Consider the following 27,728-nt stretch of genomic DNA (forward strand, 5'->3'; position numbering starts at 1 on the left):
ACACAAAGTCAAAATTGTGATACAGGTCAACATGCAGTATGTTAGTACAGGACAATTAATTCAATGAGGCATGTGCGAATATGACAGTACGATGGAAAGAAGGCACAAATTGTATCATGACAATAAAACCAAAATAAAATGATGGTGCTATAAATGTGGGACACCACCATTCGAAATTAAATCAGTTATCATTTACAAATCAGAGTATGATGCCTAACAATCTTCATTTTATGTGTTATTGAGTGATGACAACGGTCACATTATATTACACTACAACACGAACTGCAGAATGTGGCATCTACATAATTTACCATAGGGCATTTGATTTCAATTTAACTCAAAAAGGGTCAGCTGCAAATAACTGGCTTGTTAGAATTTATAATGGAATACATAATTTCCTAGACAGATTTTCTTTAAGTTGCCTGAGGGATACCTGCAGCTTCATAAAAGCTCCCTCATGGGTATGTAGAGTAAAAGATCATTTTCCTCTCACAAAATGTTTATAAACAAAGGATATACATTTAAATAAATGATATACTGTGTTTTCCATTGCTGTTTTAATTATAACATTGCTTCACTGGGAAAGTAAAAAACTTCAGTCAGCTTCTCTTCCTTCGAATGAATATGTACAAGAACAATTGATTTTCTGACCGACCTGTATAGTTGAACGGTGGACTTTTACCTGCAGGGACAGTCTTAGCTTCTCAAATTCCTCTTCTAAAGACTTAATCTGCTGCTCGTGAGCCATTTTCAGATCTGTGGAGATGAGGACAGTGACTTCAGCAAAAATTCAAACATATCTTGACATATCTTTGCATTTATGACTATATATAGTATATCTCAAACCCTCAATGTGGTTTCATCAGGGAGCAGTTCGTATAACATTTACATTTACTTTCTATTCAGTAGTATGTGTGTGTGTGTATGTGTCTATTTATGTCCTCTACACTTTTGAATGAATCTTATGAAATATACTTTCAGCAATGTGTCATTACACCGACCTCATTTTTCAAATGACCAAAAAAATGTGCCCTTCCATAATGGCAGATCTTGTCACTGTATGTTTGATTCATTTTTGTTATCAACTATACACTGTTTCATATTGTTGGTGATACAACAAATAATAAACACATCCAGAGCATATGGAAGGCTACATGATTGCAAACAGAAGCCCAGGCTACTGCCATAAAAGGTAGAACTTAGAATATTACATTTTTAATGCTTGGCATCATATAATTAGAATCCAATTATATAGTTAGCTATAGTCTCCACAGTTACGACAGTTGCAATTTTTTATTTCTATTGTAATCAAAGTGCTAGAATGTCATCAAAGTTCTTTGTGGTAATTGTTACAGATTCAGGAGGAGGAAAAGAAACCAGGCAGAAGAAGATAAGAAGATAAATATGAACTGTTTTTATATGAATTTGAATAATATTGTTTAAAGAAAAAATGATGGCAAGGATGATGATGATAATGATGAAGATGATTACTATTTTTGCATGATAACTACTGTGTTTGGTGCTGTAATTACTGTTGTTTTCCCACACCATTATTAGTATTCATATTATTTCTGTAAATCAGTCATTTAACTTCAGAAGCTGCCTTGACCCCCTTGCCACGTCAACTGTAAAAGCCTCAGTGAAGTCCCTGAGGTCTCAGGTCTTGCCTCAGCTATGGTCATTCAACCACTGAGGTACCACTAATGAAAATAATCTTGATTGCCATCTCTTGCTGTGGAGAGAAGGCAAAGACAGCAGACATTCTTTGGAAGAATGAAGTGGTCGATTCTTCCTAGGTCTCAGCAAGGTGCATTGCACAGGTGCACTGGAGACCATAAACTCATTTTGAACATTGACGGATTCATGCCTATGTGTGCCAGAATGTCAGTGTGTCATTGCTGTTACAGAAGCGCTGCCCTGTGCCTTGTGAGATGATATTTATTGCTCATCCAACAGCTGGTAGGAGAGTCAAACCTTTCTTTAGTCGGGCGAAGGGTTAGCATCCACCTAATTGTACGGAATGCAACGGCTACTGACTACTGCTCACAATGCATCAATGCGGACAATTAATCTATTGTTAATCCTCAGTTTCGGCAACAACTTTTAAATAGGAAAAGGAAAACTTTTAAAAGGGAAAAATGGTGACGTTCAATAGACTATGGACCATCAATTTACGATTTCCAGGGAATCAAATAAGGCTAATTTTAGAAGATATGATTTTAGTTTAGTGCTTTTTGCATAAATAGAATGACTGCAGCTCAGATTAAAAACACCTACAATTGTTACAACCATGAAATCACTTTAATTACAAAGACTAACAAACTATTTATATCCCCAAATATAGTCTCCCTCAACATCATTGCAGCTGAGAAGAACTCCACCATCATCTTTTCCCTGCCCATTGATATGATGCAGCAGTTCATGCGTAAGCACTGATGGGACGGAAAAGGTGGAATGAAAAATAAATGCAATTCCTTATTAAATGGTGATGACAAAAAGTGCAACATTATTATGTAGTCAGTAGGCTAGCCCCTACATATTTAATCACAAAAGCCAAAATGTAACTCTCAGGGTTAGTGTTGTTTCAGAACGGAATGAAATAGTTTAAAACAATGCCTCACAGAATCAGCATGCTCTTCAGTTCTCTGTAATTTCACACATTTCTATAAAATGGTATGCTTTGGTAGGCATATGCTTTGATGTTTTGTGAAATTAGTTTCAGCTTATTCAATTGTAAACCATAATAGCCATAGCTTTCCATATTGTTCTGCTAATGGATGGGCAGTATTTCTTATTTTGTCATTTGTATTTGATGGGCCTTATAAAAATGTAATTTGTATCAAAACAGTGTAGTGTTCAGTATTTTTGCATTTTTAAAAATAAAGACAATACTTTCCCTAGACTGTACATGATGATATGACATCTATACATCTGCATGCATCTTTTGGAGACAAAACGGTGTGCTGAGCGCTTTGCCCATGATGGTTTAAGACACATGACAAGTCATCATCATCATCATCATTGTTTATTCAGGGAGAATTGACTGAGCACAGGGCTCTTTTGCAGCAATGCCCTGATTGAGGCTACATAGTACAGAAGAGCAATAAATAAACAAACCATAACAAAACAAAACAGACAAAATAAATAAAAAAAACACATTAAACAACTCAGAAATTAAGTATAAAAAAAATAACATAAAGTAAAAAAATTAAATCAGAGAATCATTTAAAACAACAGCATTGAGGCACATCCTTATTATCTAAAAGGCTCTTAAATTGGTTGACAGACAAATACTTGGTTAATTTCAACTCCACTTGAACAGTGTTCCATTTATGGGAAGCAAAGAACTTAAAAACTATTTGTTTTTGTAAGGGGGATTTCAAGGGAGATGATATGGAGTTAGATTTGTTTCATAATTCACAAACATACGAAACGCGATTCAAACAAACATCTAGCCAGATACCTAGGTATTTATAGCAAGGAACTTGTTGAAAGATTGATGTGAAGTGAAAGATTGATGTCTCATTTGTTTACTCTGATTCAGTGTAAATGCCATTGTATAGTCCAAGCGACGAGAGCTGCTCAATAAAAACTGATGTAAAAGTGACTCACTTTGTGACTGCTAGGGCGACTACGAACAGGTTATAAAACAATTGGGTTCTATCGAATTATTTAGCTGTTTCTGATTGGACGAAAGACGTTCCATGAGTTGGAATACCCCACGACATCCCAACTTGGACTTTTCACAGCTAATAATAAATCACTCCGCGATGAAACATTCTATAGCGCGTTGATACAAGCAATAACCGTTCATTCTAAGTTCTTATAATTCCAAAAGACGTTGACAATGGAAAAAAAAAATTGTTGCGGAGAAACAATGGCGAAATAAACATTTTTTAATCAATGACTTCGTGTTGAAATGTTAATTGGTTGACTATAAAATTGTTTTATAAAAGCAACACCACCCGTGGGAATATCCCTTACCTACCCCACTCGCACTATATTGCTTACATGTAAAGTAGCCTTTCGCCAGTTGAGATTCTAGAGCTCAGCGCTTTGGTTTCCATGGGAACGGAGATGTATTTCACTGACATTCTAAAACAAATTTGAATTCCAACACTTGAACTTCAGCTGGCTTGACCACCTTGCCACGTCTACCCTGTGTAAGTTTTTTCCAATTACCGTCTCTCCACCTACGCATGTATTTCCTACAGCATAGTTGGTATGGTATTTTGTGATATATTGTTGTTATTATTTTGTTAAAAATATTTTAAGTAATAATTACATACATTTTTGCAGATGTACTGTGATTTCGGAGGTAGCAGCAAAAGCTGTGACAATATAATAATACGTTGCAACGTACAAAGCGAGCTACTGGTGTTTTTTTGTGTTTTTAATTTTTTTTTTTTAAATCAAACTGTTTTCGCAATAGCATTAAAGTAGCCCAAATGTTTTAGCTACACGTATTTGTCTTTACAATACCTTTCTATGTAGGCTATTCGTTGAGACGTTTGCTGAGTGTCCGTAGGCAACAGGTATTTGCTTGATGTTAGTTCAGGAAACTTTGGCGTCAGCTGCCGCTCTCCTGTGATTAACAGACCAGTCTACTGTCTTTCACCTAAGCAGAAACTGCAGGCTTAGTGTTGAAACAATATTTAAAAAAATATAGTAGCCTACAAGTGATCTTACCGAGTGATCCACACTTAATCATCCATCCATAGTATGATGTCATCCTCCTTTCTCTCAATGCTGAAAAAGGTCTAAGATTAGGAAGATTAATGTAAATGACTATTGAAACGGATTTGTTTGTCTTGGTTGTTGTCAGTTGCATTGCCACCATCTCAACAGCTCTGAGGGAGCTTTGACTTTACTCACCGAGAAATGGCAGAAAAAGTAGCGAGCCGGCCAAGTCAAGCAGAGAAAATCAGCCGACATGGTAGGTGAAATACCCACAAATGCCAGAAAACACGTCCTTAAAATGGCTGAATATGGAAGGCCAGCACTTCTTTTCACCTTCATTTTTACTGAAACCTTGCGAAACCCCTTTTTGTCTATTATAAGAGCCTTTCCTTGAGAGCCTCAAATATCAGCCTGATATCGGTCTGTTCTGAGTGCAAGGTCACTCATAACTTCATTAGAATTCTGTCATTTTGATAGGAAAGTGAATATGATCCCTCCATAGTAAAGTGGCCTCAATCAGGATTGCTGGTTATTGTAGACTGATAGAAGTGAGGCCCAGAGGCCACAGTGTAGAAGTCTGCCACGTCCCCTCCCTCCATAGACATGCATGAAAGAAATTAGTTCTCCTCATGTTATCATGCCCTTTATCATTTTTACATGATCTAGGCTGTCCTATGTAGGCTATATTTAATCATACAATAATGATCCTTTGCACCTTTTAAGCTTTTACTAAAAATGTAAAGGTAATGTGTCATTGTTTGGTGAAAACAATAGGATAGTAACACAGTTAACACAGCTTAATAGCACTTTAGCCAAGTATCAACAAATTTCTAGCAAGAATGGTAAAAAGTTGTATTGTCATGTATAACAGTAATAAGAAACAAAAATATGACCCTGATGTATAGAAACGCGAATCCAGGCTGTGCTTGGTTGATTGGCTAAGCCAAGCATAGCCATTCGCAGGGAAAAATGGCAATAAACTGCCAGGGGCCCAGAGGTATAGGTTGAGGCCTCTTAGTGTAAGTATCCCCTCTGCTGGCCAAAGAACTCTGGTAGCCGTGTGTTTCTTGTGTTTGTTTATTGTGTCATGTGCTCCTTGTGTTTGTTTTGTCATGCCATGGGTTTTCTGTTTTTGTCCTGAAACTCCGCCCCCACCTGCCCTCTACCACTTCCTGGATTTTCCTGTCACCATCTACCACACCTGTTCTGTTAATTAGTCTGTTTGTTATCCTGATTAGTTTCTCCTGCCTCTTGTTTGCTTCCCACCAATTGTCGCTTTCCCCTTTAGTATTTAAGTTCAGTCTGTCCTGTCCCCTGCCTAATCGTAACTTTGTATTCGTTGGTAATTATGTAAAAGCCTCAGGGAAGTCCCTGGGGTCTCAGGTCTTGCCTCAGAGTCTCAGACCTTCATGAGTCTCAGAAGGGGCGTGGCCCGAGTCCTTCTGAGGCCCCGGTCAGTCCGAGGCCCCAAGGCATTGGTTCTGCTGGCCCAGTCCATAATCCAGCCTTGATTGCACCCTAATCGAATGGGAAAACATGATCCACGATTCTGTTCTCTTGTAGCCACAGCAACAATTTAACACCAACCCACTTGATTTCCACTTTTAGGTGATGAGACGGTTGGTTTGGGCATAATAGGCTGGATATTGCTTGTTATTTCTCTGGTGTTCTCACTGTGTACTCTGCCTTTGTCCCTATTCATGTGCATCAAGGTATGTCACCACACATCCACATCAGGAAAAAAAAAAAAATACTGACTAGTGGTAGCTGTTGCACAAATACAGGGACACTCAGGCAACTTCACATTCAGTGCATCCACAGTCCTCCAGTGGATTCATATTGGGCTAGTGCACATCAATCCACACATCAATCCAAATGACACTTGCAGTGATTGGACCAGCTTGCTGCTCACATCTCCAATGCGGTGGCCACACTAACAAAGCTAGCTGTCCAAGGCTGATCATACTTTACACTATACGGTCCCCTCCACAATTATTGGCACGCCTGATTGAGATGAGTAAAAACTGTTATAGAAACATTCACCTTTTCACAATATACAGTAGCCTATGTATTGATATGAACTTGGAGCAGACCCATCGTCTTTATTGTTCCATACTGTATTGTTCCATACTTTATAATGTGAATCTCTATCACGTTAATCAACAGAAATATCACTTGACATCAGTTCTACTGAACCTATACTTGACATCGGTTCTAACTGAACTGGGTTTGGTATCCATAAAAAGGCTGATCCAAGAACAGCTTCCGCTGCTGTCTAAACTGTGTCAGAACCCCATCTACTTGTATTTGCACCAACCACCATGTTTACATTTGACTTATGAAAACATCCTTCAAAATGGCATGCAAACAAATTAATTGAACAACGTCATATAATTATTGAAAAAGTATCCCTGTCTTTGCAGATAGTTGCAGAGTATGAACGAGCCGTCATTTTCCGATTTGGTCGGATTGTACACGCAAAACCAAAAGGACCAGGTAAACATCTGGTTTGAAGTTCTACTATGTTCACTGTAGTTCAGTCTGAAGATTATTACCCTCTGGAGGTGAAAAGCATCAGATTTCCTGCCTTTTTGTCTTTTAGGTATTTTCTTTGCGCTACCCTTCGTAGATTCATTTGTGTGTGTGGACTTGAGAACAATCTCCTTTGACATCCCACCCCAAGAGGTAGGTCTGGACACGAGGTCTCAAAATGGATTACAATCAAACACTTTATAACCTACAGTAGGCAGAATCACTTCACATAGTTCCGGGGCAACGATATCAAAACTATTTTCTCCTTTTTCAATTGTGGACTTACTAGATTCTGACTAAAGACTCAGTTACTGTGTCCGTGGACGGAGTGGTTTTCTACCGTGTGACCTGCCCTATTACTTCTGTGAAAGTAGTCGAAAATGCACAAGGAGCAACTCAACTCCTGGCGCAAACCACTCTGAGGAACGTACTGGGCACCAAGAGCCTTTCAGAGCTTCTGTCAGACAGGATTGGCATCTCGCAAAGCATGCAAGTATGGCACACAAAATTATCTCTAGATGTAGAACCTGTTACCACATGTAATGTTTCTTAGTGTCTCATCTGACCACGTAGAGAACTTGTCAACTGTATACCTCAGTAAAGGGATCACTAAGCCTGTATTTTCTAGCATTGCTTTGCAACATTCTTGTACACTATTCAGAGTCAGGTATCTGCTCTAAAAGTACTGGAATTGTATCTGCTAAACTGAATTTTAACCTTGAGTGACACAATCTTTTGGGAATTTACTATTAAATGCTCACCGCTAACACCTGACTTACAGGAGGCTCTTGATGGACCTACAGATGCATGGGGCATAAAGGTAGAGCGTGTGGAGATTAAGGACGTGAAGCTTCCCCATCAGTTGCAGAGGGCTATGGCTGCTGAGGCAGAGGCCACGCGGGAGGCCAGAGCTAAGGTGAGAGGCCGGACTTGACAGTAGACGATGGAACTGATCGAGCTTAGATCCTCTCTAGAATCAGCTGCTGCCTGAGATGTTGGTGGAATGGACTTGGCATGGTGGACGACCAACTTTTGAATCAAATCTTAATGTTCTTGGAAGCAATCCAGTGTCTGTTTGGTGAGGGACTTTTAAATTCTGCTGCTTAAATGGTATGGCTCAAACCTCTGACTCTGGAACCTATGGAATCTATAATCAAGGCAGGACCCATTTCTGAGGCTACTACTGCCTGTGAATGTACTGTAATCCCTTGTGTTGGCATGGGCAGGTGATTGCTGCTGAGGGGGAGATGAATGCCTCTCGGGCGCTAAAGGAGGCATCACTCATCATCGCTGAGTCTCCATCTGCTCTTCAGCTGCGCTACCTGCAGACCCTCACCACCATTGCAGCTGAGAAGAACTCCACCATCATCTTTCCTCTACCCATTGATTTGATGCAGCAGTTTGTGCGTAAAAATTGATGGGATGAAGATGCAGAAATAAACAGCTGAAATGCATATCTCTTGTCCGTAAAATTTTAATACGCAAACGCAACAGTGCAACATGGACAGACAATGGGGCCCTTAATCATTTTATCACAAAGGCCAAAATCTAACCTTCTAAGCTAGTGTTGGTTCAGAAGAGAATGTTTTAAAACAACGCAAATACAGCATTAAATAGACATGCACTTCATTTGAACATAATGCTTAATCAAGGCTGACAGAAATGGGATACAATCTGTACAATATTGACTATCAAAAACAACAACAACAACCGCAACAACAAACAACAGAAAAGGAATACTAAAACATTAAATGATACAATCTGCTTTGTTTTTTCTTAAGAGATACAGCAACTCAGTTATTTTTGTTAAGGTGTAACAGACATTCAGAAGTTGATTACATAGTTGTATCCATGGGACACGGAAGCTATCAGTGCAGTTCCAGTACCTGATCAGGAGTTTATATTCAAACACATGTAGGGTTTCTCACTGAATAACTGAGTTAGCGTTAGCATTCTCTTTAGGGTCTTTATACACTCTCCATTTCCCAACAAACAATTACCGTCAGCAAAAATGGCTGTGGTTGACCCAATCAACATTGTTACAAATGGGTCAGTTGAATTTTAAACATTCACGATGGCAATTGCACCACTTTAAAATGTTGTTCTTTTTTCGCTGTTTAAAATGGTAGGCTTTCTACCTTGACCTGTAACATAAACAGGATTTCTCAGATCATGAATGTAAATAGTAGCTGTAATCCATTTTAAACAGTGTGAAATAAAAAAATAAGATCAATAAATAAATATTTAACATGGGTGATCTCAGTCTGCTGAAACTGGCCCTTGTTTTTCGATGAGTCTCTGTTCTTCCTCTTTCTAAACCTGAGTTTCTTCTCTGACAGAGACAGAAGGTAAGTGATATGGGTCCATATACATTGTCAGCCATGTACTGATTATGCAGTGTAACTGGACTCCATATATGAGAGAGCTCAGCGCTTTACACTGACATTTAGCTACCAGCCGTAGAGGCTTCCTCACAGCGTGCAAAGCCCTACCTGCTGGGAGCCTTGTATTATATGTATACGTGTGTTTGTTTCGTATCATTCTCAATGTGATGCTGACACATAGCCCGAAGGAGCCAGACCTTAAATGGGAGTCCTTTGACTACCTCATGACCACTCCACTTAAAAAGCAGTCGTCCCTCATTCTCCTATCGCGCAAGTGGAGAGAGTGCTCAGTACTACCTAACATCCTCCATCTCCACAGTGGAAATGCAGACTGTAGACTCATCTAAAACCTCAGGAATTTAAATGTAAGCTAAAAGAAAGCATCTGATATTCCCAAAACAAAAACTGAAATGGTAAGTACACTTGGACAAAATATGCAGTCGTAAAATTTAAAATATTACATCATAATATTGTCATAAATAAAACATTCATGAAGGAATATTGTTTTATGTTTTTTTTGCTATCAGAAGTCTAAATTCCTCATCTAAAATGTTATTTTAGGTCCACATAAATACCGTTATTTGGAAACTCTGTAAGAATTGAGTGAATATAAACAAGTACAAAGCAACCCGGAACCCCTTATTCGGGACTAACAACTGCACATATGCATGACACATGGTTTGGGTAAACTCTTAATGGCTTTGAGGTTACAGATCCTGAACGTACACAGTACAGCAATGCCTCAGAATGATGCAGTTCTTTGTTCCATAGAATGTTGCTTTGAACTCGGAGGTAAACAGATCCTACCCCTGCAGTACCAGGGTGCTAGGCCTGGATGCTTTTTCTCAGCTGAGCCCTCTCAACCACATCATGTCCTCTCTGCAGATGAGGTCATCCAACTACGTCCTTGGAGCTACCACCTGTCTGTTACAACTGGAAGACTTTACAGTGCATGCTGTTCATAGACAAAAAAAATAAAAAAAAGTAGTTTTCATAGCGAGTCACTATTCTTGGTGGAAAAGTTCTAATGTCGTAAGTCAGTGGTTCAGCACTCACTGGGCAGTCCTGACCGATTAATGTGTTGCAAAATGGGAAGGAGTTCTGTAAACGCTTGCGGCCATATAGGGTAAAAGCATGAGTAGTATTCCTGTTTTTCCGGTTAAAGAGTAAAAGAGGAAACATGGTTTGTACAAGGGTTCCTGTGAAAGTACAGTATGACACTGAGGTCACTTACAGGCACACACAGATTTGGAGGAAACACACTGACCTCGACCATCAAGATGGATGAACTCTCATTGTTCAATCTATGGAATTAGTTACATGACATTCTGTTAAGCACTGTTCCTGAAGCATTCAATTGATGGACGATTATGATAGACAGAGAAATGTCCGAAATGTAAACGTACCCTTTAGCACAGCAACCTAAGACATACAAATCTGACATAGCAGAGGTGAAATACTCATCTAGTACTTAAGGTGTGGATGGTAAAAAAGGTCACACACATACTGATGTCAACTGGTCTACTATTATTATCTACTACATCCTGGCCTTTAAAAAAAGGTGTTGAGTAGCATTGGTTTATAATATGTAATCCTGTCTAGCTCAAGATGTCAAAATGGCATTGTAATACTCTGTCTTCTGTGTATGCAACTCTGCTTGGTCTGGTATCTCTATCGCTGGTGAGCGGTTTGCCTGTGGGAAGGCGAATGGCAGAAGAAGGCGCTTTATGAAAAACAAAAAAGAAATGGTTCCATTTCTGGTTTGCTTACATCCATAAACTTGAGGCCACAATGAATAGCTGGCGATGCTGTTCGAAAGCACAAATGCAGATTGGGGACAGGCACAATGATGTTTGAACCTAGTTCACCAGAACTGCTGAGGGACTGTTGAAAACCAGACCACAGCTAGCATGACGAAGGACCTTTTCACCTACGTTTGATACCTCAAAAGGTAAAGGTAAAGAGAGATAAGATCAGCGCTCTGACCTACCAAACTACACACATATTTAGAAAACAAAAAAACATTGGACAGAACTGAGTCGGGAACAGGGCAAGTCTTTTTCAGGAGAGACACAATTCTACCTTCTAAGTGAGAGAAGCCGAATATACACAAAGAAAGGGGCTTGTGTCTGTGCACACATTTACGCCAGCCAGATTGCTCCAAGTGTGAATCTATAGGATACTGTAGATGGTTGAGTAAAATGGAGGGATGAAGAAAGAGCAATATAGAGAGATAGAGCTTGAGTTGTAACATGTCATTCATTCATCTGGAAAATGGGTCCCTGGCATGTGTTGAAAATAGAGAGAAGAAGGTGAGAGAAAAGGAGGTGAAGAGGAATAGTCACCCATCCTTTCATCTAGTGGAGGCCCATAGGCATGAAGGAGATAAGAATGGATGGGGTCAGAGGAGGTATCCCAGTGTGTGGAATTTGAATTGTGTTGGTTCATCTGGGGAAGGGCTGAACGTGAGAGGGCGAGTTGGAGCCGGAAGCGGATCTGTGGAGCGGGGAGCCAGAAGGGGACATGCGGGGGCTCAGGTCCCCCGTCTGCAGGCGCCAGAGCAGCTCCTCATTGTTGCGGCTCAGGCGCTTCTTCTCATTGGACTCCTTCTCCACGTACTCATGCAGGTTGGCATTCTCCTCAGACAGTTGCCTGGTGGGGAGCAAATAATGCTTGGTCAGGGCCTTTCAGATGACAGCACAGTAATGAAAAGGCTCCAGCAGACCTCTAACACAGTCCAAATTAAGTTCTAGGAAAGATCTGGTAGGGTTTCTCCTTATTCAATTGTCTGGTTTAAGGGTGAAGAAACAGGGTCAACATTGTTATCTTTAAATTGCTATTGAAGTGATAACAGGAATGAAAAGTTAGCCAGTTTTTTAGCCTTCTCTGAACATCCAAAATACAACTTCCAAGTGCTGAGAAGGGTCAAACGAGGGTCAAAACTGATAGAAAAAATAGGTGAAATTTTGGCATTACCAGTTGGCCTGTTACTGTAGGCTAGGTAACAGACTAAGAAAAACAGAGTTATCTAAGAGACTCTTAGAGTTAAAAAAAAGGTCAAACAAACACAGGGCACTGCTAGTCACAAAAAAAAAAAAACATTGTTCACTGCTGCACTGGTTTGGACTGCTTACCTGATTAATGATAGTGATAATGATTGTAAGAGTGCATGACATTTACATATTGGCAATATACACCAGTACATGTAAGGGTGACCCTTCAATTGAAAGAACTGTCTATGATCTACTGATTTTGGTGTTCTGTTTGGATTCTTCAGAGAATAATGTAAATAAGCTGAGACAACTGATGTTTGACACACACCTGGACATGGCGACGTTGTTATCGATCCTGGCTTTCAGGTCCTCATTCTGCTGCTGTAGGACCTGCACACGCTCCTCCAGTACCACGTTCTTTTGAGCCTGCTCAAAAAAACAAGGGCACACAGAGTGCAACATTAAATTCAACAATAAATATACTACATACCCAGAGGACATATTATGTTATTTAGTTAATCATGGGAACATGGTTATTATAGGCATACAGTTCAGGGCCACTAGTTTGTTAGGTATTGTATGTTGTTAGCTAATGATCTATGTAATCACTGAACAAAGGCAAAAAACATGAATATATTGCCACAATATGCTCTCACTTGCAGATTCATGTTAGACAGTCATGGCTAAACAATGATTAACGATCTCCATTTAAAGGGTACCATTTTCTCCAGCTCTAAGATCTTCTGCTCCTGTTCGTGGATCTGCTGATTCTTCATCTCCAGAACATCCTTCAGACTCTTCAGATCCTCCTCAATGTGCTGGTATGGTGCCAAAGCATCCTATGTTTACAGAGAGGTTAGGTGTAAGCACATGTTCATCAGTGGACTACTGTTAGAACTTCAAAACCTAGCGGCAAATAAATGCTTGAATGAATTCCTGGGCCTCTACAGTGTACACTGCACATATACTTATGCATGGGTATACAAATGTAAACAAAACACCAGTATACAACTGCCAACTGTTAAGATGGTTCCCTAAGCTAGAGATAGCTGGCCTCACACGTTTTACACACCTCGTGGAGGTTCGAGCTCCATAGCATCCCGTTAAATAGGCTACAGTTGGGTGGGAATACACACATGTTTCTTTATCATTATGGAAGACTGAGCGTGAATGAAAATGTTTTGTCATGTTGTTTTCACCTGATACATTAATGGGATTTGTGTGTGAGAGAGGGAGAGTGGCTTTTTGCGACGCATCTATGCGGTTCTGAGACACAGTCGTGAATAGGTTGGTATCTCAGCCAAAGCCCCAGCGTAGCCTACCACAGTCATGCAAGGCTTCCATCGTTATTATTTAAATGAACCCCATGTCTGAAAACCACAAATGGACCACATAGTCTGTTTGATGGTCCTGGCTTCATTTCTTGACTTTTCCAGCTCTCATTAATGTCAGTGTGTCTCCTTTCTTTTTCATCTTTGTCCTCCATCCTGTCCATCTCTTTTCACCACTTATCCAAGCTTAGCCCACCCAGTAAATCGAAATTAACAACAACATTGACTGACATTTTGTTATACGGATGTAATGCAGTCACAGATGTGCGAGTGCAGAGTATAGTCCAACTTTGAACGCGGCTCAGCCAATCATAATCAAGGACCGGAACTATCCGTTTCATATAAGTGGGTAGGACTTTCTGGATCTTCAGATCTTCAGTCCTTAATTGGTTGGTTCAGGTCTTATTTAGAAGGCCGGAGTTACTTTGTCACCATTGGAAGTTATGAATCGGATAGAGTGGCCATGGCATGCAGAGTCCACCAAGGATCAGTTATCGGACCTCTTCTGTTCAATCTTTAAATGATGCCTTTGGGCCAAATTCTATTGATTATTGATTAACACAGATTACCATAGTTATGCAGATGATACACAGACATATCGGTCTCTCTCAACAGGTGACTACAGCCCAATAGACCCCCTGTGTCAATGTGTAGAGCAAATTAATAACTGGACTTTTTCATTTTCATTTTCTTCAACTAAATAATGACAAAACAGAGATTATTGTGTCTGGCATTAAAGCGAGGATAATTAGCATTAGTAGACACCTCTGGCTAAAAAAAAAACCAACCAAAGACCGAGTCTGAAATTGCCATTCTCATAGACCCCAATCTCATTTTCACCAGCCATATCAATGCAATCACTAAAACAACCTTCACTCAACGGCAAACTAACAACAACAGACAAAACTTGCACTTATTATTCTTACTGTGCCTTTCAAATAATTATACCTTTTAATTACTACATCATGTACTTTGTAATTATAAAATATTTTATCTTTTGATAACATTTTTTAAAAGGCTACAGTGTGTAGTTATTAGTGCAATCCATTAGTAGAAATGGAATAAAGTATTCCAATAATATAACATATAGAACGGACAAACCAAATCTCCGGTGGCTTTTCGTGTTTTTATGCCATTTGATGGCCACCATCGGTACTCGCACGCACTTGTAAAGGGAAGGGTATTCAGCTAGTTGCAATTCAGCAACCTCACCACTAGATGCCCCTTAAACTACACACTGTACCTTTTTTTTGTTTCTACCACTGTACCATCTTCAGACTGCATTTAGCAAGCTTGTCTACCCCTCAACTCTATAGACTTGAATTGTTTGGAGTTAACTGTGTAAAGTTCAGCAAATGTAACATAGGCTACAGGCTAACAACAACACCTATGAGGTTGGGCAAACAATGCCAATTGCCTCAGAACACGCATGATGCAATGCGGTGCTGTAAAGATCTGCTCACAGTTAAACACTTGATCCCACTTGCCTAAATTTAACGATCTACCCGCAGTGTAGACTTGAAATGTATAAATAATGTCATTTATTTACTTTTAAACGGGCCTCGATATTGTAGCGTGTTGGGGGTTCCCCGGCATGCCTCGGTTGTTGGCCTGTTGTATTTGATAGTTTGTTGTCATTCAGGTTGTGCATCCCTTTCATGTCTAGTAGTAGTGTATGACGGTTAGTTTCCTGGGTTAGTTAATGTCATCTGTCTACTGTAAATGTGAGTGTCAGTGTGAATTATGTGCTTCCCCTCCATGCCTTGTCAGTTTCAGTTTCAATCTGTACTGTGTGTGTGTGTGTCATAATAAAAGGCTGTTGCCAAAGAATCCAGATTGTCACAATATAGTAGTGATAAATATGCAAGACATATGCAAACTTTTTTATAAACATCCACACACTTGCAGACTTTGGGTTCTGTTTTCCCCCTTTGATGAATCAGTTCACCTGACCTAAAAGTTGTTGTAGCCTAACAATTTAGGTGTTTTGATTTGTAGCTCAGCAACAGCGAGTAGTTGCAGCGAGAGGCTTCTCAGCAGCAGAGTAAACGGACAACACAAGCCTATAATAGTTGAAAGAGGGTGCACCTCTGGACAAGAAAAAAAAATTCAAAATTCAAACTCATAACAACTAAATAAACTTCGTAACTGTGTTTAACTTATAAGCGTCAACCATCACTCTAAACCCCACCCAGCAGTGGGGCAGTACAGAAGTACCTGGAGTTTTCTCCCTTGAAAACGGCCCTCAAAGAGGTCCTATGGGGTGGTTGCTGCTGTCGAAATATGCCGTAAATGGCCCGCTAGTTTCAGCAATTAAAAGGCGCCTAGTGTGTGTGTTGGCCAAGGGCCTTAGAAGCAGGCTGGTATCCCTCTCGACGATTGTTGCACTCATCCATTCTCACATACTGACTAATATGTTTACTACACACATTTAGGTTAGGGACTTCAGTAAATCCCAGTGAGCACTGTTGCTGAAGGGTGCTCGTAATTGTCACAGAAAAAACACACACACACACACACACACACACACACACACAGACACACACACAGAGACACACACACACACAGACACACACACACACAGACACACATACACACACACACACACACACACACACACACACACACACACACACACACACACACACACACACACACACACACACACACTTCATGGATTAGAACACATTACCACTATCTGTTCATCTGTGCTGCTCCTCAGCGCCTCCTCAAAGCGCTTGGCTCGATCTTTCAGGCTCCGGTTCTGAAACGTGAGCGTGTCCACCTGGTCCTGCCCAACAAAAAAAGCTACATTAACACACATACATGTTGCACAGTACATTTATGTTTGAGAAATCACAGAAATTCAAGACATGTTGGACAATATTTTACCTACTTTTCCCAGTGCATACACACACACACACACACACACACACACACACACACACACACACACACACACACACACACACACACACACACACACACACACACACACACACACAGGGTGAAGTGGGGCCAAAACTCCATTTCAAATTGCCATTACATTGTACACTGTTGTTATAATAGCTACAAATAGCTAAACAAGGCCATAATGAACTGTATTTAATGTAGGTGAATATCTATATACAGAAGCAACGACAAACAAGTAGGGAAGGTTGAGTGAAACACAGTCAATTATGGGTTAATAAACTACACACCCACAGAATGAATAGATGTTCCCATACAGTTTCGTAATTTATAAATAACCTTTGCTATCTCATGTCCACAGAAATGCCTCACTAAAACAACTCAGTTCTGTTGAACTGCACAGTCTACAGTGACTGATCCACAGTGCAAGCAGGCACTCGCTTCACGGAAGGAGGTCTGAAGAACCTGACTCCGGAGCAGAGACTGACTGTGAGCATTCCATCACAGGAGGATGGAGAGCTGTCCTCCTATCAGATCTTTCCCGAACCACAGCTCCACCTCTTAAATGATTCCTCCAACATGACCCACCTCCCTGTGGTTCAGTGCCAGGGTGGGTGGGTGTTCGACAACAGCTCCTTCTCCAGCACACTGGCCACAGAATGGGACCTGGTGTGCGACTGGAAAGGAATGACCAAAGCTACAGCAACAATCTTGCTCGCGTAGGGGTGACTGTGGCCCCGCTGGTGAGACTCCTGGAGGGCGTGTGGGGGCCCCTGCTATAGTCTAGGGCGTGGCGGTGACGGCGGGATGGAGGTAGCATCCTTATTTAACATATTCAAAATAGCTTCAGTCAGAGACGTAGGAAATAGTGGGGAAAGGGGGACACGTCCCCCCGATTCTGGTGAATCCCCCCCACCCCTACAAAACCCCTCCCAAAACAAATAAATCCATAACATATTAAATATATCGAACTACATATTTTATGGATAAGTGTGAGTCACAAACCCAATTGCTTCATACCAGTGAACCAATGGGAACAGAACAATGACTGTAAAAGGAGAGTGAAGGGAAAGTGAGGTGGAGAAGAACCCCCTTCCTTAATAGTGTCATGGAAAATCTCACACTTTTGGTCAGACACATAATAGCCAAATCAAACTGTCCTATTTCTACGATGCGGGAGTCATCTATCAGAAACATCCAAAGTGGCCAATTTTAGCATGACAGTAAATGCTAGCAACCCTAAATAGGGTAAGTTCACTTGGCTGTGTCTGTTCTTGTCGCCCAAACCAAGTTTAGTTGGTGTTGACACCCCCAGAGCCCGCTATCATTTTTTCCTGCTACAAATATGTGATATAACTGTCCAGTCATTTTGGAGTTTTGTGTATATTAAGGTATTTGTAAATGATCTACATAATTGGCAATGTAGGGCATTGGATTTCAATTTAACACAAAGAGTTCAGTTGCGGACAACTGGCTTGTTAAAATTTAACTTTGAATAAATAATTTCCAACATGGATTTTCTTTAAGTTGCCTGAGGGAACTCAGTCAGCATTTTAAGACACCTGCAGCTTCATGATACCTTTCTCGTGGATATGTAAAGTAAGAGATCACTTTCTTCTTACAAAATGTTTATAAACAAAGGATATACATTCATATAAATGATACTGTTTTCTGTTTCCATTGATTTTAATTATAACATCATTTCACTGGGCAAGTTAAAAATCTTTTACCATTCTCTTCCTTCGAATGAATATGTACCTCAAAGAAGCATTGATTTTCTGACTACGACCTGTCTAGTTGAACGGTGGACTTTTACCTGTAGGGACAGTCTTAGCTTCTCAAATTCCTCTTCTAAAGACTTCCTCTGCTGCTCGTGAGCCATTTTCAGATCTGTGGAGATGAGGACAGTGACAACAGCAAGAATTAAAACATATCTTGACATCTCTTTGCATTTATGACCATATATAGTATAACTTAAACCCTTAAAGTGGTGGACTTTTGAATGAATCTTATGAAATATACGTATGTGACATTATACCGAATACATTTTACAAATGTGCAAAAGAGAATTTCAGTTTGCTTGCTGCATTTTTGTTATCAACTATACACTGTCCCCAATAGGATCTGCAGCCTCCATGGCAGACTGCCATATACAGACTGAATATCTGAAAGTATTTCATTTTGTTCTCCTCAGGCTTTGCCTTTGGCCCAGGGAACGTTGACTCACTGCGGATGGTCCTGCCGTGCTCCTCCTGAAGGGTGGCCACGGTGGCGTTGTGGGTCTCCTCCATCTCCTGGAGCGCCTCCTCATGGCTATCACTCATCTCCTCAAGCTAACAGAAGACAGACATTGGTCAGCCTCGGAAAAACATCATTTCCAATAGTTATCAACTGTCTAGAGATTTAGTTAGAACAAAGTTACTCACGATTCTTATCACTGTCTTCTAAATTCTATGGGTGCATGGAAGAATTGGCAGCGTGGAGTGGGTAGTGGTGGTGGCATCATAACATGTTATGTTTGAATTTCTCCATTGCCTTATGTATGCATATGTGATGTTGTAATGTGACATATGTGATGTGACGTAGGTGATGTTCGTTCTGTAACTGCGTGTGTGTGGCTGACCTATGTGCATGAAACAAATTTGTACTTAGCTTGGGGCCTTCCTGATTATGAAGTTGATATTCCACGATGTTTCATATTGTTGGTGATACAACAAATAATAAAACACATCCAGAGCATATGGAAGGCTACATGATGGCAAATAGGAGCCAAGGCTACTGCCATACTATTTAGAACTCAGAATTTTAAAGTGTTGAATGGGTGGCATCATAGAATTAGAATCCAATTCTATAGTTAGCTATGGTCTCCACAGTTACCACAGTTGCATTCTGTTGCATTTTGTTTCATTTCTAATGTCACTCCCCTCTCAAAGTGCTTAGAATCAAAAGAAGATAAATATTAATTGTTTACACTATCAGAATCAGCATTGTGTTTAATGGCCAAGTGAGTTTACACATACAAGGAATTTGACTCCGGGTTTAATGGCTCTCAATGTACTTACACATAAATATACAACACAACAGTTTAGAATAAAATGAATAAATATAATATAATATCATAATTTGTATATGAACTCTTTGATTAATATTGTTTTAAGAAATTATGATGGCAAGGATGATGATTACTATTGTTGTTGTGGCTATTCTATTTTAGATTTTTTTCCACACCATTATTAGTATTATCTTATTTCTTATAGCTGCTGAAAATCATTGCAGTACCTCTTATAGTGCCTTTTCCCACTGGTCTTGGTGTGTATTCATGTGAGTGAGTGTGTGTGTGTGAGAGAGAGAGACAGAGAGAGAGAGAGACATAGAGAGAGAGCAAGAGAATGTGTGTGTGTGTGTGTGTGTGTGTGTGTGTGTGTGTGTGTGTGTGTGTGTGTGTGTGTGTGTGTGTGTGTGTGTGTGTGTGTGTGAGAGAGAGAGAGACACACAGAGAGAGAAACAGAGAGAGATCATTTGTATGTGTGAGAGAGAGAGAGAAAGAGAGAGAGAGAGAGAGAGAGAGAGAGAGAGAATGTGTGTGTATGCGTGCGTGTGTGTGTGTGGTGTCTGTCCTCACCTGCTCCTGGTGCTGGCCGCGCAGCTCGTCCAGCTGCTCCTGGTGCTCGTGGTGGAGGTGTTGGGTGTGGGCGCGGTGGTGGCAGCTCAGCCGCTCCTCCAGGGCCCTCAGCTCCAGCTTCTGCCGCTGCCGCAGGCCCCGCAGCTCCTGCTCAAAGCGCTCCTCCTGCTGCTGCTTCTCCCCTCGCAGGCGCTCCCAGCCAGCGACGCTGCAGGCTACAGCAGGGGAGAGAGGGAGTAGGGAGACAGAGGGATGAAAGGGGCACAGAGAGAGAGAGAGAGAGAGTAAAGGGGGGATGAGGAGGGGAGGGGTGTGGGGTCAAAAGAAGTGGCGGGAAAGTGGGGCAAAAGGTAGGGAGGGAGAGATGGTGGAGGAGTGGACAGTGAAAGAGAAATCTTTTCATTTACGATCTGACCCTGACGTGTGCATTCTGGAAGCTTCTGTGATGAGTTCAGAGTTCTCTGGGGAACAGCCATGTCTAACCAACCTCTATGTATAATACATGTCCCTCTGTCCCAGAGCACCTAGAGCATGACTCATTTCACACACACACACACACACACACACACACACACACACACACACACACACACACACACACACACACACACACACACACACACACACACACACACACACACACACACACACACACACACACACACCACACCCACACACACACACACACCACACCCACCACACACACTTACCCACTTCATCCCTGATCCGACCCAGTTCCTGAGACAGCTCCCTCTCCTTCACGCTGGCTCTCTCATTCTGCAACACACCAGACAATGCAAGGGTTAGAGCCATTTCATATGGGATGTTTGGACACACAGCACATGTAGATTTAACTTTACATATGAACTATCATATACTCATCTCATGTTAGTCACATCACTAATCTAAGCACTTTTATTCTATGTTTGTATAGACTACACATAGTTTGGGTTCTTAATATTCTATGTTTGGGTTTACATTGGGTACTTAATGTTTTATGATTGGATAATTATTTGGGTTCCAATATTGGTTTTACTTGTAGGAGAAAGAGCCACATATGCAAGATAACCATATCAGACATTCAACAAAAGCGAAACCTAAAAACGAGTAGGATTGAATGTATTGTACACCATCCTTAACAGTGGAAACATTGTGCATCAGTCTTATGATGGAATTCCCTCACAATGGATGTCTTAGCTCACAGTTCAGAGAAGTGATCCTCACAGCAGCCCATTCTACTACATGATCTATGACTATTGATTTTCAGTCCATTTACAGTACTCCCGCCACACCAGACAGTGTTTTCCCATAAACCACGTGAGTAACACAATATTCTAAGGCTGAACTAATCACTGAACTTTAAAGGCTTTGTAAAATGTTGTACTTTCTTGATGCACTCATTTAAATGGATACCAAGTTGTATCGTACATACTGCACCTTAAAAACAAAAACAAATGAATAAGATTCCTTAAAGAATTAAAGAATCCCTCCTTCAAAACACCATCGGTATAGTATTCCTACATCAGTTGGGATTCAACATAAGCTTAAACGTTCTTCCTGACTTGAACACAGATATCATGATCAACTTTGCCAGTGCATTGCTAACTGGCTGACTAATCCAAGGCTAGCCTGATGGTAAACAAACCAGCATGACTCAGCAATTTATAGTGAGAGTGTCAGCTCCATGACAACCACACTGACGTTCTCATTCTCACTACACATTCAGGTCACAATCCCATAATACCTACAGACACTAGTGACCTTTCAACTCCAGAGAAGCCTCCAGTCTGCACCACCCCAATCAGCCATGTTGGATACTCTACTGTAAATCACACTATTCCCCATCTCTTCCTCCACCTGTCCTGTCCCCACTAGACCTCACACACACACACACTCCATCTCAAGGACAATCCAAACACTTCTCTATGTGTACGTGGCTCCAGCTGAGCGAAGCACGATCTGAGAAGCTGAGAGATTTACAGCATCAATTACAGGTTTTTATTGCGGAGGGAACAATTAGGGAGCCTCTGTGGGAGGACTATGGAAAATTACTGTAACTGTAACACTGGACTGCGCGAGCAGCATGAAACAGACACCACTTCCTTAAGATATCAAAGAACCAGATCTGTGCTCCGTCACAACAAAGCCCAGGCTTTAGTTTCACAACCACATGTTGTCATGCACACACACAAATCCATATACACAAATGCACATGATGGTTCAGGCTGTATTATGTAAGGGCACTGCAGTCTGCATTGCTAGATAGACACAAAGCTTACCCACTGAGTGCAAAGATTACTGACTCAACATAACTGTATTCACACAGCTAACAAAGACAAGCTGACCTAATACACTTCTACTACTCACAAACAAACTCTCTCTCTCTCACACACACAGCTGAAACTGACACTCACGCACAGACCAGCCACACAACCAAAAAGGAAATCCTCTCCTGCGCCGGCTAAGATTCTACTGCTACTGGTGCTGATGCTGCCGTTACCGTGGCATCCAGACAGCAGGGAGGGTGGAGTCTCTGGCTACAGCATGTCAGACCCATGCTAGGCCAGCAGACAGCTTCCTCCACCACTAGAGCACAGGGGAGGGCTGTGCCCACACACAATGCTGACAGAGAGACTCACACAGCGAGAGCAGAAGGGAGGGAGAGGGGATGGAGGAGAGAGCTACTGACAGCACAGAAAAGGACGAGGCAGAACGAGGAAGCGGAGACAGAAATAGAGAGGGGGTGAGAGAGGGAGAGTGATAGCCAGCTAGAGGATGCTTTGGTTTAAATAGCCTCACCTCTGTGTCTCGGTGTGTGTGCGTGTGTGTCCTATATGGTACCCTCCTGGAACAATGACTAACGCCGGGTATGCTTTCTCTCCTGGAGCCACCCCCTCTGTTCCTCCCTCCTCCCTCCCTCACACAAACACACACACACACATACACACATCTTCATCACAGACACACATGCGCACACAATCTCGTGATATCCCTTGATCTCAAACTTAGATACACACACACACCCCCCCACCCACACACACATATTTAGGCTCATCTGTCAACGAGGGAACAGAAGAAAGAAGACTGGGGGGAGGGATCAGATCAATATGGGATTGAATTACTAGCATGTTCCCTCTCTCTCTCTCTCACTCTCTCTCTCTCTCTCTCTCTCTCTTTCTCTATCCCGCTTTCTCTCTATCTCTCTCTCTCTCTCTGTCTATAGGGAATATGTTTGCACACATTTACATACCTGCACACATTTACATACCTGCACACATACATACATGCACACAGACATACATACATAACCACACACAAAGCCAGACATGCTTAAATGATGATTTTACCTAATTAGGTACACGAGTACACAGTGTATTTAATTAGGTACAGGAGTACACAGTGTATTTAATTAGGTACAGGAGTACACAGTGTATTTCAGCACTTACAGCTACATTTACTAGGATATTAAAAGAATAGAATAGTTCTAGACCTCTTTAATAAGCTGTCTTCACAAACCTATACCATGAAAACTTAATCACAAATCAAAAGATACGTTTACTACACAAAATTCTAAAGGTGCGTTAGGAATGTTTCATTTAGTAACATATCAGTACTATATCCAGGTATCATTTTCAGATTTTGACAGCAAGTGACACAGAAATGTCCCCACACTACTTAAATGGCAGCTACCATGACCAAACCAACATGTGCCATAGTCTTCCGGTTCTTTCCGTAACACCCGATGACCAACACCCAACCGGCATCACGCTGACTTCTGTGTCACCCCCCACCACTCAGCGAAGGGCACGGACTCTGGGTGTGGCTCAGGGGCTCAGAGACGGCTGATCAATCACAGCAAAAGCCTTCCGAGCCTGGAGGGAGGCTAATCAAATTTGTTATGCCCATCAGAGAGTCCTCTGCTGGGGTTACGTTCAGGACATTTTGCCCGAAGACTGCCGGGAGCTTAGCTCTAACTGCCGACTGGAGGGAAATAGCATCCCGAAGATGACTCAAACTCTGCTGGTTCCTGTTTACACATATTTACACATAACAGTTTGGAATAGATTGAGGTTTTAGTCGGAATTATAAACATAGAAAAGATTGTTTACTGACAGAACTAATAGAAATTCTAATTGTTAAAATTCACACACTAAGTAACACTGGCACTGACACAGGGGTTAATAGAGCCATTGTGTATTTCCAAACATCTGGATGCCAATTAAATTTCTAATGCAATAATAAAATTGATTGATTTTTCAATTCCAGGAAAACAATTCTCATCTTTAGTTGTGGAAACATGCATCATAAATGCTGACAGTCCTAATAAAACAGAGTAGATAACTGTCTGCATTATTGGACTCTTAAGCTTGAGTCATACAGCATCACATAAATAACTAAACAAAGCGACTCAAGTCCCATATTTCCCAGAGTGAATAATGCATAATGTATTACAAGTGAGGAGCAGGAACTAAAATGCTGTTTCGTACACATGACAAGTCTGCAAATGTGAGACGTCATCCCTGACAGCAAGTCACCTGTTTCTCTGCACTGCATTAACACACATCATCCATCTCAACCACACCCAAGAATGACATCTACTGCTTACAATACCACAAACACACAGAAAGCCACACAGACAGCCACTACGTGAACGATTTCCTAAAAAGCTTTACTGCAACAATCGCCCGGTGCAAGGCCAACAGCCTGGTCAATGCAATCAAGCCTAAGGCTAATGGATGCTACAGGTGACTAGCCCTCAATATAATCAGTGATCTGGTCTTAATGAAGTCCTGTTTTCCTTAGTTAGCAGGTTTAGTAATATACATGCATAATGAGAGCCACACAGGCCAATAGGAGCCTCTGCCCACTAGGATTTACTCCCTCTAATATGTGAAACTCATATACACATATCCCTCTGAAACCAACATCTCTACAAGGTTCGTTAGTTATGGCCTTAAAGGGAGGGAACTGGATGCATTCGTGATCAAACATTAATTTCTACAGGACGCCTACAGGACGTCTACAACAATGCAGCTGCAGCTAAACCTTGCCGACATCTCCGTGCCAACAGGGTCATGAACCTGAAGTGCTGACTGTAGCCTAACCTTTGTGCAGTTACAGTATGCCAGAGAACACAGAGGCCTGTGAGCAATGCACATGATAGCCATGCTTTTAATCACAGCTTTCTTTTAGTCCCCATAAATAAATAATAATGTTAATAATAATAATAATAATAATAATAATAAAATGTGCTAATGCATGATACATTATTAGAATCCCAATTCCATGGAGCCCGCACACCTGCTTAACTTGCTTTGGAATAAGTAATGTTAATAATGGTGTCTGACTGGAAGATAGGTGGTCAGCATTTCTAGAGAGACAGAGATTGGCATGTTGCAAAACTGAAGACTATGCAGATGTGAGTTGACAGCTGGGCAGATCCAGCTGTGACAGGTGGCCTAATCAGATGAACCACGCTCCCATCTGCTGATGAGACCTTTCCCTACCATGAGACAATCATGCCATCTCTGACGTTGTTGAGTGTGACTGCAATGGAGGTCACATCAGTTGTGTATCATCTTGTAAGTGCACTTAGTACTGAGCTAATGCAATATTATGTCAATGTGAATGAACTAACATGAGAGAATAATAATCATGTTTAGATGTTAAAGATGAAATTGGAAACTCATTTTGTATTTGTCATTGTTCTTATTGATAGTGACACGTGTGAACAGTAATGGGTGACCTACAGGATACAGGAAACATTTTGAAGCATCAAGCATTTTGAAGCTTCAGTACAAAATGTCTTCAGTGAGAGGAACTATAAAGTAGAATCTGTTGCACTCCTTTGCTTTATGGTGTAGAGCCAGCTGGGGTTTTATGTCTTTGGTCTTTGGTCTTCTTTCAAAAAAATGATGCCTTCCCACGGGTTGTTCAACCTCTCTGCCCCATACTAAGGCTCTTATTGTCAGGTGCAGTGGGCATTCAACTGCCATCCTCACCGACACTGAAGCACATCCCTCTCAAAGACAGCAGCACATTCTCTGTGAAAACGGCTCTCAAGGATTATGGCAGGAGGAAGGCTGGCCAAGGGGATTCATGCCGACAGTTGAAACGGCAGACCTACCTACATAGACAACTCGTATGAAGAGATTTAAAGCAGCACTATTCAACGATTCAGATATGTTTTTCTAGGTAACTAGTGTTGGTATCATCTTCAAATTAATGTTGGTGGTATATGGTCATGTGAAGGACAAATAAACACACCTGTCGTTCTCACAAGCCATCCAGGCTATGCACTACGTAGTTATATGGAAAGTTTTATCAGCACAACAATCGGCAACATTATCGCTAAAAGATTAGCATATCGGTTAGCATATTAGCAAGCTTTTATCAGTGCCAACTGGGCTGTTGGCAGCATTTGCAAGGTTCTGCATGCTTTTGATCTAGTTACCAAAACTACCTAATGCTGCTTTAAAGTCTCTGAACCTCTTCTTCATCAAAGAAAGTCTCTTTCTTCATCAAAGGCAACAATAACCAGCCTATGCCCTCTAGTGAAATGATATTGGCACTCACACTCAGTTCTTCCTTACAGTGCCTGTATAGCAGTGACCTATAGGCTAGTCTTAATGCTAGTCATGGTGCATGGATTACAGCAGTAGCTGTGGCCTACCTTCTGGCAGAAGTGCTGGGTGGTGATGGCGAACACCTCCAGGCCACGGCTGGCCCTGCTCAGCTCTACCTGCAGGCTGTGGAGCTGCCTGGCCTGCTCCTCACAGCGCTGCTTCAGCTTCTCCACCAGGGCGCGCTCACGCTCCCGCTCCTTCTCCCGTTTCTTCTCACGCTCACGCTCCTTCTCACGCTCCTTCTCCCGCTCCCGCTCCTTCTCCCGTTCCTTCTCCCGTTCCTTCTCCCGTTCCTTCTCACGCTCCCGCTCCGCCTCCGATCTCTGACGCACTGAGGAGGAGACGCGGAAGTCTTGGTGTTTAGAATGGAGATGTGAGGTGTGTGCGTCTGCTGAACACTGGCCAGGCGTGCTGAGGGTGAATCAGCAGAGAGGATCCGCCATGGCTGGCTGAGTCATGGCTATCTTCAGGCAGTGCACATATAAACATGGACAGGTTCTCTCTGTCTCTTTCCCTTGCTTACCTTTTTTCTCTGTCTCTCTGTTACTCCCTGTCCACATATACACACACACAGACACACACACAGACACACACACACACACACACACACACACACACACACACACATTTCTGTGACAACATTTAGAGCC

At 41.5% G+C, this 27,728-nt stretch overlaps 2 protein-coding genes across 3 annotated transcripts in view; one reads left to right on the plus strand and one right to left on the minus strand.

The window, feature by feature from the left end:
• Positions 1 to 3,974: 3,974 nt before the first annotated feature.
• On the plus strand, positions 3,975 to 8,666 carry LOC105903183 (stomatin-like). Of its 2 annotated transcripts, XM_042708660.1 has the most exons (8): positions 3,975 to 4,163; positions 4,826 to 4,936; positions 6,289 to 6,392; positions 7,104 to 7,176; positions 7,283 to 7,365; positions 7,502 to 7,705; positions 7,994 to 8,128; positions 8,439 to 8,666. In XM_042708660.1, the coding sequence occupies exons 2-8, from the start codon at positions 4,882 to 4,884 to the stop codon at positions 8,628 to 8,630; spliced, it is 846 nt and encodes a 281-aa protein (XP_042564594.1). In that variant the 5' UTR covers positions 3,975 to 4,163; positions 4,826 to 4,881; the 3' UTR covers positions 8,631 to 8,666. The 2 variants fall into 2 exon arrangements, with proteins under 2 accessions (XP_042564594.1, XP_042564595.1); XM_042708661.1 differs by lacking the exon at positions 4,826 to 4,936.
• A 4-nt stretch (positions 8,667 to 8,670) lies between these two features.
• The window catches only part of mtus2b (microtubule associated tumor suppressor candidate 2b), a 51,826-nt gene continuing 32,768 nt past the window's right edge, over positions 8,671 to 27,728 (minus strand). The window contains exons 8-16 of the mRNA XM_042708789.1: positions 27,126 to 27,409; positions 21,163 to 21,229; positions 20,453 to 20,667; positions 19,058 to 19,163; positions 18,647 to 18,720; positions 16,613 to 16,711; positions 13,309 to 13,428; positions 12,918 to 13,015; positions 8,671 to 12,248 (exon numbers count right to left, since the gene is read on the minus strand). Of these exons, the coding sequence (XP_042564723.1) occupies positions 12,041 to 12,248; positions 12,918 to 13,015; positions 13,309 to 13,428; positions 16,613 to 16,711; positions 18,647 to 18,720; positions 19,058 to 19,163; positions 20,453 to 20,667; positions 21,163 to 21,229; positions 27,126 to 27,409 (1,271 nt within the window). The 3' untranslated portion in view covers positions 8,671 to 12,040. The remainder of the gene's footprint in view (positions 12,249 to 12,917; positions 13,016 to 13,308; positions 13,429 to 16,612; positions 16,712 to 18,646; positions 18,721 to 19,057; positions 19,164 to 20,452; positions 20,668 to 21,162; positions 21,230 to 27,125; positions 27,410 to 27,728) is intronic.

The sequence above is a fragment of the Clupea harengus genome, chromosome 9, assembly GCF_900700415.2.
Source record: "Clupea harengus chromosome 9, Ch_v2.0.2, whole genome shotgun sequence".
NCBI classification, from domain to species: domain Eukaryota; kingdom Metazoa; phylum Chordata; class Actinopteri; order Clupeiformes; family Clupeidae; genus Clupea; species Clupea harengus.

What these genes read in the sequence shown, in the direction of transcription:
- LOC105903183 (XM_042708660.1), top strand. Translation starts at nt 4,882, where the DNA reads ATGGCAGAAAAAGTAGCGAGCCGGCCAAGTCAAGCAGAGAAAATCAGC. An exon ending in TTGACATCCCACCCCAAGAG is followed by an intron (nt 7,366 to 7,501) that starts GTAGGTCTGGAC and finishes TGGACTTACTAG; the next exon opens with ATTCTGACTAAAGACTCAGT. An exon ending in GCATCTCGCAAAGCATGCAA is followed by an intron (nt 7,706 to 7,993) that starts GTATGGCACACA and finishes CCTGACTTACAG; the next exon opens with GAGGCTCTTGATGGACCTAC.